The sequence below is a fragment of the Etheostoma spectabile genome, chromosome 20, assembly GCF_008692095.1.
Source record: "Etheostoma spectabile isolate EspeVRDwgs_2016 chromosome 20, UIUC_Espe_1.0, whole genome shotgun sequence".
NCBI lineage: Eukaryota > Metazoa > Chordata > Actinopteri > Perciformes > Percidae > Etheostoma > Etheostoma spectabile.
Window position 1 is genome coordinate 10665039 of NC_045752.1, and position 17484 is coordinate 10682522.

General features: G+C 41.4%; 3 protein-coding genes across 6 annotated transcripts; 2 read left to right on the top strand and 1 right to left on the bottom strand.

Annotated features, from left to right (window-relative positions):
- Nucleotides 1-293: 293 nt before the first annotated feature.
- Nucleotides 294-6809, top strand: bbof1a (basal body orientation factor 1a). 2 transcript variants are annotated; one of them, XM_032499678.1, is made up of 11 exons: nt 294-476; nt 578-830; nt 931-996; nt 2490-2633; nt 2744-2824; nt 2974-3044; nt 4086-4230; nt 4774-5267; nt 5474-5578; nt 6316-6387; nt 6567-6809. In XM_032499678.1, exons 1-11 carry the CDS (start codon nt 433-435, stop codon nt 6664-6666), a joined length of 1575 nt encoding a protein of 524 aa, XP_032355569.1. In that variant the 5' UTR covers nt 294-432; the 3' UTR covers nt 6667-6809. The 2 variants fall into 2 exon arrangements, with proteins under 2 accessions (XP_032355569.1, XP_032355570.1); XM_032499679.1 differs by having other exon boundaries at nt 4774-5264.
- A 198-nt stretch (nt 6810-7007) lies between these two features.
- Nucleotides 7008-14075, bottom strand: aldh6a1 (aldehyde dehydrogenase 6 family, member A1). 2 transcript variants are annotated; one of them, XM_032499676.1, is made up of 12 exons: nt 13905-14075; nt 13119-13160; nt 12923-12997; nt 12107-12268; nt 11809-11887; nt 11004-11306; nt 10489-10610; nt 9736-9925; nt 9048-9229; nt 8439-8618; nt 7479-7577; nt 7008-7381 (listed from the first exon to the last, which is right to left on the bottom strand). In XM_032499676.1, the coding sequence occupies exons 1-12, from the start codon at nt 13941-13943 to the stop codon at nt 7277-7279; spliced, it is 1578 nt and encodes a 525-aa protein (XP_032355567.1). In that variant the 5' UTR covers nt 13944-14075; the 3' UTR covers nt 7008-7276. The 2 variants fall into 2 exon arrangements, with proteins under 2 accessions (XP_032355567.1, XP_032355568.1); XM_032499677.1 differs by lacking the exon at nt 13119-13160 and having other exon boundaries at nt 12923-13011; nt 14070-14073.
- Nucleotides 14076-14806: 731 nt separating this feature from the next.
- gstz1 (glutathione S-transferase zeta 1) lies at nt 14807-17464 on the top strand. Of its 2 annotated transcripts, none has more exons than XM_032499682.1 (9): nt 14807-15042; nt 15401-15452; nt 15549-15616; nt 15732-15812; nt 15907-16032; nt 16180-16255; nt 16347-16399; nt 16682-16731; nt 17266-17464. In XM_032499682.1, exons 1-9 carry the CDS (start codon nt 15013-15015, stop codon nt 17390-17392), a joined length of 663 nt encoding a protein of 220 aa, XP_032355573.1. In that variant the 5' UTR covers nt 14807-15012; the 3' UTR covers nt 17393-17464. The 2 variants fall into 2 exon arrangements, with proteins under 2 accessions (XP_032355573.1, XP_032355574.1); XM_032499683.1 differs by lacking the exon at nt 14807-15042 and adding an exon at nt 15043-15297.
- The last annotated feature ends 20 nt before the right edge of the window (nt 17465-17484 follow it).

Here is a 17484-nt window from a genome sequence, read left to right on the forward strand (position 1 = left end):
TCTATCTATCTATCTATCTATCTAGGCTATCTATCTAGGCTATCTATCTATCATCTGAGGGCCCACAAGTCGTACTGATAGCAGCCTTTGGCTTATAATTACCATTACTAATTTATTAAAGTTGATGTGCATTTTCTGCCATCTTTGTCATAAGGTGACTAAACACCAGAATTTTCAAACAAGCTTGAACAGAATGTGTGTATTATACAGTATATCTCGGCCTGGACTATTTAGGTTACTAAAGGTAGGGAGAAACATCTGACCGTTCCCTCGGTTACAGCGTCTTCATGGCAACACCACACAACACTAAACATTCGCTGCGGGTTACACAGAAGCAGTTACTTGTTACCTATAGCCAAACTGTTCCTTTTATTATTATTTATTATTCCTTTGTTATTTTCTGTAGTATTATATCTTGTAAAAGTAGCAGCGATGCCGAAGAAGAAATTCGCTAAAGTAAAGAGGGCGAAAGCCGGGTAAGTGCGTAGCCTAGTTAAAACATTGTTTATGTTGTTGTTGTTTTTACCGCATTTACGTTCAAACGAAAACTAGAACTACACCCTGTATTTCGTTACAGGAAAGGAAAGAAAGAAAGCAAGCAGGAGTCAAAAACAGACAAAGAGTCTGATATCGACAAAGCCAAGGCCAACGCTGCGCTTTGGGAGCTGAGGTTACAGGTCAACGACCAGTCGCTCGTGCAGTACCGCGAGGCTTGTCGCAAGTTGGCACGCGCAAACGAAGAGCTCACCAACCAACTGTACCGTGCGGAGAAGGACACAATCGATATAACTGGCTTTCTGAAGAGACAAGATGCAGCTAAAGATGAGAAGGTCGTTAAGAAACTTTAGTGTGTGTCGGTAACAGTTAGCTAGTAAATTAACGTGATATGAACGATTAACTCAGATGTTGTTAACAAAATTACTTTAACAGATCAATACGCTGCAGAAAAAACTCAAAAGCCAAGAGGCAAGTGCACACGAAGAGCACAACAAACTGGTGAGTTCATTTAAAAACACATCTACTAGAAAATAAATACCAAAAACATACTCAAGCTAGCTTGTTCATAGATCAGCCAACTTTTTACGCTACAGCATTTTCTGTGATTTATGTGCGTAAAAAATGTGCTGCGCTGTGTCTTAACAGCTGTATTGTGTGTAATTATGTTGACATTTATTATTTAAGAAAACAACAACCCAACAAAGCGACCATAAAACAAAAAAAACCCCATCACATTCCGAGTTACAATGCTATTTTAATCTATGTCAGTGGCCACAGAAAAATTAAAAGTGCTTGCTTGGGAAAAGGCAGTCACACTGCTGGTCTTGATGTGTTAACCATGCCTCACATGTCACAAAGATTCTTCTTCCAAAATACCAGTTTAAGTTGCAAAATATACACCAAAGGAACCTATTTTGACTCTCTTTATTCTCACTGACCTCTGCGGTTAGTAGTTAAGATCAAGCTATCAAACTGACATGACAGAATTCAAGTGACAAATCTAGACAAAAAGGTACCTAAAAAACATTTGCTTCTTTTGCTATGCAGCTGTTTTCCATCTTCCAGCTCTTACTTCATGCTGGTAAAATGGAGTCCAATAAGCTTCCGAGGAGGAAAAAAGAGGCATGGTCTGGACCAACTTGAAACATCCCTATTTTAGACATGCATGGAACTGTCATGTCCAGTTAGGGGAAAGAATACTGTCATGTGGTTGACTCTAAACATGTGACTGTTCACAGCCCTTTTCTCATTGGGAGGTGATAAAATGGTTCATCTTGAAAACTGACTTAGCTAATGGAAATTACTCCCTCAAAGGCACTCAGGAAGCATGAAAGCCCTGGCCTTTGTCTAAGGAGAGACATGATAAAATGTTCTGAGCATTGACCAATTCAGTCAGTCAGCCAAATAATTATTCTGTAAAGACTTGTCCCACTGTATTTACTGCACATCGTGAGGAAAAGACAGATGCATGCAACACAAATCACTTTGAACTCAAAAGTAGGGAATATTGTTTTGGGGGAAGTTGACTATTTGGTAGATCCCAGTGAAAATTGCATATGATGCAAACCAACTTGCAGAAAGAGTGGTGCATTGATGTAGATGAAGAGAATACAGAGTTATGTGAAGAATAACGATTAGGCCTAAAGTTGTAATCAGATGGTTGATAACCTCTCATTTAGTCATCATGAACATGGTTTGTGGGTGTGTGTTTTGCTTGTCTCTCATGACTTTGGTCATTTTGTCACATTTCTGCTTTAAATGGCTTTTCCACAGTAGCATCTTGAGGTATTACGCCCGACTGGTCTGTGCTTAAGTTGGTTTGCGAAAGAGTATGGCCTGTGTGAACTTTGTTATGATCTTTTTCCTTAACCTAAACAAGTTGCATTTATGGGAACTTTGCAGAATCTCTACAATATAATGCAGATTAAGGCATGCATTTAATATGTAGGATGTTTTTCATTGTGTGTATCTAAAATGCTTGGTTTCAACAGGTTTATGATTACACAATTCAAATCAATGAGATGAAGGAAATGTTCAGAAAAAAGTCCAGTGACTTTAACATGATCCACGATGGGAAGAAGAAAATTCAGCAGTTTGAGAAGAGTAAAGCCCAGATGGAGCAGGAGCTCAGTGATGTGAGGAAAAAAAAACACAGTATAGTGTTTAAATGTTTCCTATGAAGAGTCATTGTTCTTTTTGTCAGGCTGTTGAAGCCACCAATAACTCTGACCTTTTTATTTTGTAGATTAGAGAAAAAATGGAAGTTGCTGACAAGGAGCACAGGGAAAACCTTAACAAAATGCAGTACAAATTCTTCAAAGAAAAGGTACAGTATATGGTCAAGTCAAATGATCCTACAATATATTAGCCAAACCGTTACGTAGTTGTGGATACCTGGCTCTTTGTTCCTGGACAGACGAGGCAATATATTATCCCGGCTGAACCATTAAGTGAGTTTTACAAATGTCCCCGCAGGATCGCCTGGAGAGAGAAGCTAAGCAAACGATAGCACTGGTGGTGGAGAGGGCCCACAATGAGGCCATTGTGTGAGTGTGTTTCCTCTCTTCCTTTACAATTTAATTTTATATTTTCACTTTAAACTGCACTTTGATGTCCTTAGAACGCAAAGAAAAAATAATTTACTCACGCAAGTGTTTATGTATAGAAATATATATATAACTAGAACTAATGTTATTTTCTTGACCACACTGGTTGGTCATGTTCAGATAGTGTACATGACCCAAGCCAATGATCACATCTTCAGCCGCCCCAGGACCAGGAGAGTGTAATGCATGTGGAAAAGAACATAGTTTATTACTCTTGAGGCCATGAAGTGTAAATTTCTCCTCCACTATGTTTAGTTAGTTTGTACAGGTCATAAAACATCAACATTGATACTGGTGTGGTCCTGCCGGTTTGGCGTTGGTGTCAGTAATTGATTTAAGTACACTAAAGCCGCCTACAGATGAAATGTGATTTCCTCTCTGTGCACCGCTAGGTAGGGCGCAGAACATCAGAGATCAAAGCGCAGCGCAAGTTAACATCATCAAGGGTGGCAAGGAAGCTATTTTCTGTTGCTAGGGAACAACATTCTGTTATCTCATTGGCTGCGCTTTTGAAAGGTCAGCAGCAAACTAGGTCAAAGTTGAAATAATTTGAACTTTGAGCACAGGGCAAAGCGGCAAATCTGAGCGATGCGCGGCATGGGGTAGCGCAGCGCATAGTTGTGCGGCACCGCTCTCCTCACAGGAAATCAAAGGAACAGCCGGCGCAAAGCGGTTTTGCGCTCTATCATGTGTGTTAAAAGACTGGGGGCAAAAATGTGTGATATGGTTTACATATCCCCCTGGTTCTGAAATAAAAGTTTAAAGATCAGAACCCAATAGCCTCACATTACCACCATGACTCAAAAGTCTCAAAATATTTCATAAAGCATTTATTTTTTAAACTCAGATTCCATGCAGATTAAAATCTTTCTAAAATCTTTTACAAATCATGGTTGGCATGAAATAAAGATTCAGTGGATGGGTTCTTAATCAGAGACAAATTTGTCAAAGGCTTTTTTGTTTCTCCTGTAAACTATTTAGGCAGTTGGACGATGCCTCGCGCTCTGTGTTCAAGGAGAATGTCCGTCTCAATGAAGCGCTGAAATATCACATAAAGGAGGCAGAGGATCTTCACATATTGACAAATTCAATGGCTAAGGAGAATGCCTCCCTGGAACTGGACAAGGTATGTTTGAGCCATAGGACAGCAAACAGCAGTGTTACTATTAGGCAACAGCAGTCCTTGGAGAGAGACCATTCATCTCCATAAAGTCATTTTCAATCATTTAAGGTATGAATCCCTTGACCTGTACCTCGCAGAATATATTTCAGGTGGTTTTTCCCTTGTGTTGTTTACTTGTGCTGACCCTGTGTATTTTGCTTGTGGTCCTACTCTTACCCCTCCACCTCCTGAATACTATCCAGCCTCTCAGTGGTCAATGGTTGTGGTGAGTTTCCACTGGTGTATGGGTTCAAATTCAGTGGCTTCTCTTTCGCAAATAAATATTGGGCACGTTAATTGTACCTGATGATGACAGTAAACGAAGGAAGTAAATCCACCATGTTGAAGCTTTGGCCACTCACTCAGCAGCACAGGCCAGCACACAGACCATTATCTGTTCTAGCTTTATATTGGCATGAAAATGAAAAGATTCTCCCAAAGTTAGCTCAGTGTCAAGGAGATCAGTGTCATTTTTTTACTACTTTGCTCTTCTGTCTACTCACCCAGAACACGTTTGAGTTGACGGTAAAGAAAAACGCAGCTCAGATGGAGGCCCAAAATAAGGAGCTATCTAAACTGAGGTCCAAGGTCGCTTCCCTGGAGCAGACCCTGGAGCAAAAAGCTAGAGAGGCTGAGAGAGAGGAGAAGAAGGAGAAAGAGAAGACCCTGGTCAGCATCCAGGCCAGCCAGGTAGAGTTGGAGAAGCTGCAGAAAGTGCTTTCTATGCGAGAGAGCGAATTGGGGCACATCAAGCGGCTAGCAAGCACCATTGTAGAGCAGCGCACAGAGCTGGAGCTGTTCTTCCACGAGGCACTGGCTCAGGTGAAGCAGGAGATCATGGCCAGCAGGTTGCAATACAAAAAGGAGGCACTACAGGCTTATCGCTGTAGGGTGAGAGAAGCCACAGCCGGAAGACTAAAGTTCCCACCCATCCGCACCTTTCATAAAGGCCCCCACAGTACCAACTCTGTCTATTCAGACATGGAGGCGGCTGCAAGGTGGTAGGTCCACGTCCTTTCATGTCCATTTATCTGTGAAAGTCTTTTTGATATTTTAAATACCTTGTGTTTATCAGTGCCAAGTCACCTGCAGCTCATTCAGTGGTCATTTAACTATAAAACTCTTCATAGTTCATCTTAATACTGCAGATACGGTACATAAATATGTACATCAACATTCATTTTAATTTCCTCCACCTGTTTTTAAGGACTCATCAACCAGACAGCAAAGTTGAAATCTCAGATCTCACTTGGGAGCAGAAGGAACAAGTGCTCAGGCTTCTCTTTGCTAAAATGAATAGACAGAGGGAAAGGTAATTAAACCTCCAAATAAGTGTATTATGTTTGTCTTAAAATACATGCTTGTTTATGGCTCATAAACTTCATCCTAAATAATACTCTACAATCCACTTGTAATCCCTTGAAAATGGACTGAAACTTGTGGATCAATTGAAGAACAAAGTGCAGTGACACCAAGTAGTAGGTCAGGCTGAACTTCTGGTGACTCCTCCCTCTTTTTAATGTTTTAAACAGCCATTTTCTCAGCAGAAGAGGATACCATAAAGCATCAGTTAGGCTTCAACCAATTTTCTTTTCCATCCAGCTGCTTAAAAAGAATGAGAGTCTGGGCACAATAGTAAAAATAGGCCCAGCCACAGAGTCGTGTGCTTGGAAACAAACATCTGGTCACGTCGATTTGCTTTCAGCCCATTGGCCCCTCTTCACATGCACTTGCAGTTTATTTTGTTCTTTGAACGCTTGTGGTTAGAGAGCAGCAGCTGGTAACATGATTTTGAGAACGGAGTGTGCAGGGGATCTGAATGTATGTGGGTATGGCGGGCAAGAGGTGTATATTCATGTTAACAGTGGTCTGGCACCTATACCAGCGTAATAAAACTCAGTAGTGTCCAGGTCCATGTGCATTGTGTTGACCCAGAATAACCCCCTCACCAAGACAGGCTGCAGGCCTGTTTTAGCCATCAGTCTGCTAAAACATGGCTTTTCACTATGAGGTTCTGCATTTAACCACAGCTCTGCATTTTCCTGATAGGAAAGCCAGCCAACATATGGCTTTGTCTGCCTCCTCTGAGAAGAAGAGTCTTATTGACAGCGATGCTGCCGGGTAAGATACTAGAGGAATGTACAAGAATTCAAGTTCTACCTCATCCTTGCAATTATGAAGCCTGTGCAGATTTATTGGTGCCACATTCCATGTTTAGCTGAAAAAGCATTGGCTGTGAGAACATGAGTGCCTATGTGTGATTTACATTTTAGCATTGCATAATGTTGACTGTCTTCCAGAATTAGAGAGGAGCTCTCCCCGGCGACCTTCATAACCCAGGCGCCTGAGCCTGTGTTACTTTTGAACCCAAACAGCCTGCCGGATATACACACCACATGACCTCTGTGTGGCAGGCGCATTGCACATCACACTCTGGATTGTTTGCCTCTGCTTTGTATGTTCCCCATTGAGTGTAAATCATGTGTGTAGTACAATGCAAGATGTTTGTTTGTGCTCCTTATAAATATCCTACCATGCATGTACAGTATATATTGCTTGAGAATACTCATTCATACGTGAAGCTAGTTTGAATTTTGTTACAATCCATTTGAAAGGATCTGTTCCCTCAAAACAAAACAGTACTGATCTTAAAACATGCACCAGATAATATACGAGATCTCTAAACAACCATTGGATCAGTGGAATACAATGTGGTGTCCATGGCAACAAGTACAGAAGAGTTTCAATATACTGGTGTTGTATTTGAGGAAATGACATTGATGCAATAATATTGCCTCCGCTGTACAGCTCTTTTGCATAGATTAAAATCTTGGACGCAATGGTTCCCATTAACAGTATCTACACATACACATCTAATATAAAGTCTTTAAAAGGAGATTATTATTTAATAACTTGTATTAGGGAACTATTCACAACATAAGTGTCCTGTATGTGGTAGGGGTTTATAGGTTTTCTGGCTTATCGGACTGAACAGCAGCATTTGGAGTATTTAGCGTCCCATGGTCGGCATGGTAACTGCAGGACTTTTCAAGGAAGCGTCTTCAGCTTTCCATTGTGAGGTTACAGTTTTGATCTGTGTGTAGAACTGGATGCCCTGTAGAGAAAAAATAAAATATGTTTAAAAACTTAAGCTATTACATCTATGTATTTCTTATACCTTTAACAATACGATGCATTTGTTTATTCCATACTTGTTTTCCGTAGAAGTTCATGTCCCCTCGGAAGGATCCTCTTGATCCAGTAAAGGAGAACATAGGCAGTGGAACTGGAATGGGAACATTGACTCCAACCTGTAGAAAACAAGTATTTTTCTTTTCATTTCCATAAGTGTAAGCTTTGTACAATTCCCCATTATCCTAAATTGCAAGGATGAGGTAGATGCAGCTGATGAGAGATGTGGTATATCAATGCTGTTTAAAAAAGCAAGCTTACATGATCTCACTAAACAAAGCTAAACCTGTGGCTTATATTTGCAGTTTTGAAAGCACAACATGTTCTTATGAAAGGGAAGAAAAACCAAATAAAAATGTTATGAAGGCAATATAGACATGGCATGGGTCAGAATGTTTGAAACAGTGGGAATAGGTTTGGACACAACTTTTGGCGAATGTGCAGAGAGGAAAGAAGAAGAAAAAAAGTAGATGTTTGTTGCATCGAGGTTTGGAGAGGAGAAGAGCACATGGCCTGCACAGCATTCCCCGACATGTGAACAGCAAACACAAGGCATAACTAAGGCTCCACAGTCAAACAAACAGGGTAAAAGCTGGCCATATTTACGCTAAAACATTGAACAGGACCCTAGGAATCCCTTTTAAAGTTTAATTATGTTCCTCATTGAAAACTACCTGGAAAAATGTTTCTATGTCCCCCTGTAATCTTTTAATGGACACATATTTGCTGTAGCTATTTGTAGTCTTGACTGGTGGGAAGGGGGTTACCGAATGTGTGTATATTCGTTGTGTATATTAGGTTAGGGGCAAACAAGGCTATACTTGTTTGGAAAATAAGTTTTTTTTAGCGTGTGTGAAGGTTTTCAAAACAGAAATGTGATGTACTCCCTACTTGAGATGCTGCATAGACATGACAGAGGGATGTGAATGTCTCCTTTCTCCCAAAACAGAGGAACACATTTGGAGGCTGCAGCCACTCACCTGGCCCACGTCCACCTCGTGAGTGTATTTGCGTGCAGTGGCGCCATTTGTGGTGAAGATAGCTGTACCGTTGCCATAGAGGTTCCTGTTGACCAAACTGATGGCATCGTCCAGAGTGTCTGCCTCAAGAACAACCAACACAGGCCCGAAGATCTCTTCATTGTAGCACTTCATCTCAGGCTGGGCAAGCACAAAAGGGAACAATTTGACTGGCAGTTTAGTGTTAGAGTGGTTCTTAACCCACATGTTGTCCTTGGGTCAAATCTGACCGGTTTTCAAAGTTTTTTTATTAGTAGAAAAGATGGGATGTTGAAATAAGCAAATGATAATAAAATAATAAAAAAAAACAGGACAAAAAGTTGGGAAAAGCAACAAAAACACTGAAAAGACCTGTCTTAAAAAATAAAAAATAAAAAGCACCCAAAACATTAAAAAAATATCAGCAATATCAATTTTGAAATAAGTGACCCAAAAAAAGGTGGCTAAAACCTTGAGTTAGGGACAACAAAAGTGTTTGTTTTCATGGTTGATAGGAAGAGAACACAATGGTTATTGGTACTCGAATGCAGATACATACTATATGTACATAAAGACATTAAACCCACTTACTGTGACATTGCTGATGATGGTGGGACCCACAAAGTTGCCTTTCTCGTAACCCTTGACCTTGACGTTTCGGCCATCCAGGAGCACGGTAGCGCCCTCGTCCACACCACTCTGGATCAGATTGCAGACTCTTTCCTTGGCCTGCGGAGAGATCAGAGGGCCCACGTCTGCACCAGGCTGGTCTCCTAGCAGGGCCCCAAAAACAACCAGCTATAAGGTTACATACTATGGCAGTCACATGATGTGAGCACATCATACAATGAGTTGTGCGGGCACTGCCTTACATCTTTTTCCACAAACACACAAAAACCAGTACGAGGGGCACCCTGAGGCACTCCCTCAAAAATTGATACTTACGGTTTTCCTGTATTCTACAATAATAAGAGTCCATATCACTGTACACAGGGATAATCATTCTCTATTTTACTCCACATCAACTTCCTTTAACAGATTTGGTGCTCTGAACCGCTATTTAGGTCTAAGCCGCAGATTTGGCCACAAATTTGCAGCCGGGCTGACTCAACGAGCCCTCTCTTCCAGCTGACTCCAATGTGAAGTTACAACAGGGCAAAAAGGCGAGAGGTGTGGTTAGGGCGGCGTGGGTGGCCACTGGATGACTAAACCAAAGGCCCTCGGGCGAATGGGCAAAGGAGAGACAGAGATGAAGGGGCGAGCTGACAGGGCGCGGTACCTGCGTTGACGCGCAGAGCCTTGGAGCGCTCCACCAGCTCCGGCAGCCAGCTCCGTGCCTCGGCCACCAGGATGGCTGCGGACAGAGCCATGCAGCGCTGTCCTGCTGCCCCGAACGCTGCACCCACAAGTTGGTTCAGAGTGTTCTCCTTGTTGGCATCAGGCATCACCACACCATGGTTCTTGGCTCCCTATAGTACAAGAGAAGTGGTTAACCTTCTGCTGTCTGATCTCCATATTACAGCAGCTGGTTAGTCCCAAGTGAGAACATAAAACACAGAAATGGTATACAAACAACTTGCACATTTTATAAAGCATTTGCTCCACACTTTAGTCAATATAACAGAGATGATTGACACTAGCCTAAACAAACATTTATAATTGTGGCTCTTTAGCGGCAGTATCTATCTATATTATTGTAATGTATTTAATGCCTTTGATTTTTATGTAGACAATCTTATGCTTTTTTTTTTAAATTCAGTGCTTGTGTTCAATGTGTTGTTTTTTGTTTAGGACACTTGTAACTGTAATTATCATCACATTCTTCTATAAGCCCCAAGGGGTTTTCTTAATCACACCAATCTTTATTTCATTTTTCGTGTGTTACTGTCTTGATTTTATTGTGTAAAATAAACAAATTCAAATATCTCTTTTGCAACTTCACTTCGCTGGCATTGAGGAGGATGGAAAATACAGGAATCTGTTGGCCAATGCTGCCACCTTCTGGACATTTACACCAGTGTTGAATACTCACCATGTTTGACTGGACCCTCTTGCCATGTTTAGAGCCCCTCTCGTAAATGTACTCCCCAGCTTGATTTGAGCCAACAAAGCTGATTGCCTTGATAGCCGGATGGTCACAGATGAAATTCACAGCTGTTGCAGAAAGACAGTTATAGAAACAATATTATCTGAGATATCTTTTTTTATGAATCACAGTATTTAAAATCCACTGAGCTTTCAAATACTGTCTCAAATTATCTGCATTACAATGAAAATGACAAAGTAAAATGTAACAATTGTTTAATAGATACTAGCCCACGTACAATTGGTTTTCAAACTAATGTTTTAGACATACTAAAATATCTCATCTACTGTTTTAGCCTACTAAATAGCATGTTGGTATGGAATTTCAGACACTGTATCTGCTGTAAATAATACAGTTTCATGATATATACTGTGTTGTATCTACACTATAGATAAGGTTCAGACAAAAAAACAGTAGGTTTTGACAATGACTGGCTAAAGGTAACAGAGGCCGAGTCTTACCAGCGTGTTGGCCGTGGATGATGTTGAGCGTCCCGTCTGGCGCACCGGCATCCTGCAGCATCCTGGCTAGCAGCATTGCGCAGGCTGGCACCCGCTCTGAAGGCTTCAGCAGGTAGGTGTTGCCGCACACCATGCCCATGGGGAACATCCACAAAGGGATCATGGCAGGGAAGTTGAAGGGTGCGATGCCGGCACACACCCCAATGGGCAGACGGTATGTGCAGGTGTCCATGTCCTTGGTGATGGAGGGCAGGGTTTCACCGAGCATGAGAGAGGTGATGCTGCAGGCGTGCTCCACGACCTCTGCAAAGACAGAGCAACACATGAAATAACTGTTTATGACTGGTATATTTATAATCAGACATGCTAAATTATAATTTTTTTTTAGAAGTGATTGGGTACAGGCAAGCTGTGTGTGTGTGAATGAGGTCTGCTTTACTAAGACAATTATTGAGTGTGTTGACTTTGTGTGGAAGCCAAGCCAATGTCTGCACAGTAAAATGTCTTCATATTCTCCAAAAAGAGAGAGCAATTAGGATTCTCCTTCAATGTAAAGGGGTGTACAGCCTCAAAAAAAGTTGTAAACCTTTCCAAAATATAGTGGAAAGGTATAAAGAACAGCAATAATTAGTGAGAATCATTTAAAGGGTTAATGAACAAAACCGCCCTTTGTTCTGGTTGAGTATAACTCATTAACTATTACCGCAACCACAAAGTGAAAGCCTGCATAACATGCAAACGTTAACCCATTTGTTGCCCTTTGTAAAGTTGTGTGTGCGCATTTGTGTAAGTAAGATAAACTTACGCAACCCTCTGAACACATCCCCCTCTGCATCTGCAAGGGTCTTGCCCTGTTCCACTGTGATGGCCTTGGCAAGTTCTTTCTGAAACACAAGACGACCCACATGTCAGTCCTTTGCTTTAGATTTAATATAATCTGAACTTTTAGTATAAAAAGATAAACAGCAGGCTCAGAACTAATGTCGAAAAGCTGATTTGAAAAAGATGTAGTTGTTTGACTTAATGAATTCAAGTTGAACAGTGCTAAACAGGAAACTCTTGTTTTCTGTTGCACCTTATACTTTCACAACGCTTTGACTTACAATGTTGTCCTTGATAAGCTGCTGATAGCGCAGAAAGACCTGCTGCCGAGTCAAGACGGAGGTCTTAGACCAGGAGTGAAAGGCTCTGGAGCACGAGTCCACGGCAGCCAACATCTCCTCCTGGGTGGCTTTGGGTACACGGGCAATCACCTCGTTGGTAGCCTGTAGAGGAGGGAAAGAAGAATGAGTAAATTCATATTAATACTCTAAAGATTCCTTAGTTTCAATCAGTAGGGGCCATTTGAGTTCACCAAATGTTAGGTAACAGGTAAATCCTAGCAGATGTTTAACGGGAATATGCATGAGTTCATAAATCTGCAGGTCAGAGTTTATCAGATACAAATAACCGGATTTCCACATTTAATCCTTAAACATTTATGATTGTTAGGTTTTGACTTGTTATCCAAGTGTAGCTGAGGTTTAAGTAATATTTCTTAGTGACAATGTTATTTTATGTGTTTTCCACAGTAAAATACTCAGATATACATTCAGATGTGTAAAGATTTAGCGAAGGATACTGTGTATGAATCTGCTCATATAAATAGTTACGTCAAACACATTTCTACATTTGCAATTTTACTACAAGTTACTGTTTTACTGCACTGAAACCAGTTTGTATTAACAGGCACATATGCAGTTACCGTTATGCAACAGGTTGAACAAGCCATAGTTTTGCAACTTTAAAAGCTGTAAGCGCTACCAAACCAAAGCATCATGAAACCCCTCCAGCTACAGCAGGATAAACCTAACAACTACATATGTGGATGTTGTTAAGTAAAGTGCAGTTTCTCAATCCAGGCCAGATGAAATACTTACTGGATTGTGAATATCCAGCCATTCTGATGTTTTGGATTCAACAAACTTCCCATCAACGAACAGCTTGGTGGTGGGCTGTGAGGAGAGAGGTTACACAACATCTGCCTTTAGTCAGGAGTTTAATTGTCCATGCATGACACTTGTTGTAAAGTGTAATGGCAGTCTGACAGTTAAGTGCACACTGTTCTAAACTCACCACTGAGGAAGAGTAGCACATGCGGCCAACTTTTAATGGGACCTGAGAAAGAAACACAGCAGGGTCTGAAATCAGCAAATGCTATAATTGTTGTCTATCTATCCAAAAACTAAATTTGTAAGTGTAGTTTACCTAATTTGTAAAACATTAAATACACAATACCAGTTGTTTCCAGTTGTAGCCTGAACGCCTGCAAGATTAATGAGCGACTACAAAATGTCATGAAAAGACTTGAAGGGGACAAAGTCAAGCTGACTGGAAGAATGAATGCAGTCCGGTCAGTAAAGCTGCAGTGTGACACACGTTTCCTTACTGGTTTAAGTACAACAACAGCTGAAGTAGGCCACTTGATTCTAGTATAAATCAACTCTTTTTTGGGGGGGAGGGGGGGATTTTTTTAAGGACTTTATCTTGATAGGACAGCTCAAGACATGAAAGGGGGGAGAGAGAGGGATGGGGGGGAATGACATGAAGCGCAGGTTGGAGTTGAACCCACGGCCGATGAGTCGAGGAGTAAACCACACGTGGGCCCTACCAAGTGAACTACCCAGGGGCCCTGATGGTGCATTGTCAAAAAGCCGACAGTCACAAAAAATCCTGAAGTAGAAGACAGAAATTAAATCAATCCCATCTGTGAATATAAATCAAGTGTGCGATCAACCCAGATCTAAATCCTGCAGCACATGACACATGGCACTTTGTAAACAATGATCAGCTGCCAAACAGTCCTGCGTCATTTGCAACTGTGAAGAGTTTTAAAGCTGTAACAACATTTTTAAATCCTACCTTAGCCTTTAGTACAGATCTTAATGCGGTTGTCGCCATTGTGGAAATGTTACTATGTACTTGATTTGCCCAGCTCAGCAGGTAGGACAGTGGCCAGGCGAAGACGGCATTCTGCTTTCTGCCTCACAGAGAGGTAGTATCTGTGGGCGGGCTCTGAGGACGTATGAGGCTTGCTATTCGCTTCATGTTCGCACTCCCATGAACAACGCAGCCCGATTGGTAAACTGTGGGTGTAATATATCCAATCTCTAGTCAAGGTTTTAGATAATCCCGCTTTAGCCGTGGAACTAAAATTGTCACTGGATAAAATAGTAACGTCACAAGCATACACAGTTGGTTACAAGCGTAGACTGTGGTTACAAGGCAAACTACTAAGGAAAATATAAAAGTACTTGCGGGAAGTTATGCAACCCCAAGCTGAACAGTGGGTGCGCACCATTAGTACACCGGCGTACACCTGCCAAAGCGGTGCGCCGATTAGGCGGAGTCTGAATACCATTAACTGCCTGATCAAAAGACGTCTTCGGTGAGAGCGGCGTGTCCCCGATTACCTCGACACAACAACGGGATCTTAATTTGATGAATAAATTCGCTGAAGCTGCCCACGTGTTGCCAGAGCAGCAGATGATTGTTGGTATCACTTTTTCCTTTTGTGGCATCATTATCTCTTCACTTTATCATAACCCTTTTGTTTAAGGTAACGCCCCCTCCCAATCCGCCGGCTAATGTTTTCCACTCCACGAGCCATAGACAGTTAAAGAGCTAACGTCATGCTCCGCCCTCGCCGCTCATCACAACTACTTCTCGGATTGTGCCCCGGCTGTGTGAAAAGTAGCACCCCCCCCCCAGTGACTCGGCTAGAACCATAGACCGTTAATATACGGTCTATGGCTAGAACCAATGGCTGGAACTCAGAAGAGCTAGCTAGTTTTATTCAGCCGTAAAGTGTGGTCTGATCTCCTACTTCTAGCCGAGCTTCGTCCACATTACAATATAAAGTCAACGTAGACGACAGGCGGAGGACGACAGAGGACAAAATCGACGTTTCCTTGAGCAAGCCGCACAACGTATCCTAAAAAATAAAAACCATAACATTATCACAGCCACAATGCACCTGTCCTTATTTTGCCTATCAAAGGTAACTTTACTGCAATAACATTTTTCGCTGTTTTTCTAAGTGTGTATGCACCATTCAGTCTATGATGTGCAAACCATGCGAACCCTATGAAGGCCAGATGTTGCTTAGTCATGGACCAAAGAGTAGGTAGGAGGGTTTTTAGGAGCACATGCTATTGGCTGCCGGAGGATGATGAGACTTATACTGCAGAAAAGCGGTCTGTTGATTCAGTGTAGATGAGTGAAACCTCGAGCCAAGATGGCAACTCAAACCAAGGTGCACCAGTAACTTAGACACATGAAAAGTTATGTCGAGAAAATGTGATGTGTGTTCAAATTGACTTAACGTTTTTTGTTTTGTTTTTTCTATGTAACGTTAGCCTATTCTTCACGGATACTTCAGAAGTTCCTGCTCATGGAGGGTTCGCATTGGTAAGTCGTGCCACAGCATTTGACTAACGTACTTCGCTTTTACTTAACGTTAAAGCAATTTTATGGTAACAATTTATTTAACTTTTTGTGCATCAGCTTTTGCTCTGAAAGGTATTGAATATGACCAGGCTCCAGTAAATCTGATCAAAGATGGAGGTCAGCAGGTACAGTTTAGATTTACAGTATATAAATGCAGATATGGCATACTGTACATGATAATTAGCATGAGGCCGTCAATGTAAAACCTGTAGTCTCACACAAGTTCTCTCTGTGCTCAAGCTTACCGAACAGTACAAGACATTAAACCCTATGCAACAAGTGCCTGCAGTTGAAATTGATGGCATCATCCTTTCTCAGTCAGTGAGTTCCCAAACTCTGTACCCATGTAATCCTATACATGACATTTTATGTAACCAACTTGAATACCACTGAAAATGGTTTCTTGCCCACACAGCTGGCAGTGATCCAGTACATCGATGAGACCAGGCCGGGCCCTCGGCTTCTCCCAGCAGACCCCAAGAAACGTGCCCAGGTTCGGATGATAAGTGATGTCATTGCCTCTGGGATACAGCCTCTGCAGGTGAGAACAGCACAGTCCAAATGATTACAGAGTCAAACTGAAGCAGACAGTTGAAACAGATATTGGGTTGCAAATTCAAATGCAACATGATACAAAATTACAGTCACAACACGCTAACTTCGCAATATCGTTACCTGGATTTTTCAGAATCTATACGTGATTCAGAAAATAGGAGCAGAAAAGGTGCAATGGGCTCAGCACTTCATTGATCGCGGCTTTCAAGGTAGGTGGTCTTCTCAAATATACATCCAGTTTGCTTTTCTAAGACATCACTCAACTTCCTTTGCAATGTTATGTGCATCTCTCTCCTTCAGCTCTTGAGCCCATTCTGAAGCAAACAGCAGGGGAATATTGTGTAGGTGATGAGGTAAGATAAGATGGACTTTAGTTCTCCCATTGGGGAAATTACCTTGTTACAGCAGCTCAAAAAAAACAAAAAAAAAAACAGAATAATAATACCCTTTTAAATTAGAAAAATATATGAAAAGTCTTATAAGAAATACTGACAATAATGATATGTACAATATAAAAACATATTAGACAGGTAACTAATATATATTAATTTGAGATGAGGCATGACTATCATATTTATGCATAAAAACAGTGTGATATATAGCAGACTTTATCTGACTGATTGCTTACCTTTCAGATATCCATGGCAGACATATGTCTGGTCCCACAAGTCTACAATGCAGAGAGGTACGTAATCATTTCATAAAAACTGCAACATACAGTAAATACCACATAAACACATTCACCTAAAGATCAACATGAATGTCATGGCATTCTGTAACTTATGGTTATAGCATGTATGTACAGGTCTATTCTGGGCCAAACGCCCCCCACCTTCTGCTTTCGTTGTGTTCGCATTCTAAGTCGATTTATGAGGACTTTAGCCTCACACTGCCAGACCTCACTCCTCAGATCTCTGAAGGGTAAATCAATACAGCTAGCTAGACTTTCAAATCTGAGTTTTATCTTGCACGACTTAGCGCCACCCAAAATGATTGTGATTGGTTTAAAGAAAAGCCAAGAAAACCAGATGTTTCTCCTATCCCAGAATGTTATGTGGACTAGCAGACCTTCTTATGCAGCGCTGTGGAGAGGTCTGGCGATGTTTGTTTTTTTTAAACCTTCTGGTTTACACGAAACCACATAAGCTACAACCAACCCGCTGAACTTTAAAACACCTTATACAGAGGAATGACCCTGCTATGTCTTTAATCTTTACAGGTTCAAAGTGGATGTCGGGCAGTATCCAACTATCAAAAGGTTAAATCAGACCTTACTTGAGATTGAAGCTTTCAAAGTGAGCAACCCATCTTGTCAGCCAGACACACCTGCTGATCTGTGTGCATAGAATAACCACTCAGCAGTTTTAGAGACAACCATGCAACTTTGTACATTGTTAAATAAAATGCTTTGAAAATAATCATATTTTAGTGTTGTTAC

Coding starts and splice junctions, on each gene's coding strand:
- aldh6a1 (XM_032499676.1), bottom strand. CDS start 13,943: ATGGCGACAACCGCATTAAGATCTGTACTAAAGGCTAAG. Junction 8,619..9,047: donor CCATCATCAGCAATGTCACA/GTAAGTGGGTTT, acceptor GTGCTTGCCCAG/CCTGAGATGAAGTGCTACAA. Junction 7,382..7,478: donor TGAACTTCTACGGAAAACAA/GTATGGAATAAA, acceptor TTTTCTCTACAG/GGCATCCAGTTCTACACACA.
- gstz1 (XM_032499682.1), top strand. CDS start 15,013: ATGCACCTGTCCTTATTTTGCCTATCAAAG. Junction 15,043..15,400: donor CCTTATTTTGCCTATCAAAG/GTAACTTTACTG, acceptor ATGTAACGTTAG/CCTATTCTTCACGGATACTT. Junction 16,732..17,265: donor CAAGTCTACAATGCAGAGAG/GTACGTAATCAT, acceptor TAATCTTTACAG/GTTCAAAGTGGATGTCGGGC.
- bbof1a (XM_032499678.1), top strand. CDS start 433: ATGCCGAAGAAGAAATTCGCTAAAGTAAAGAGGGCGAAAGCCGG. Junction 3,045..4,085: donor GCCCACAATGAGGCCATTGT/GTGAGTGTGTTT, acceptor TAAACTATTTAG/GCAGTTGGACGATGCCTCGC. Junction 5,268..5,473: donor ATGGAGGCGGCTGCAAGGTG/GTAGGTCCACGT, acceptor CCTGTTTTTAAG/GACTCATCAACCAGACAGCA.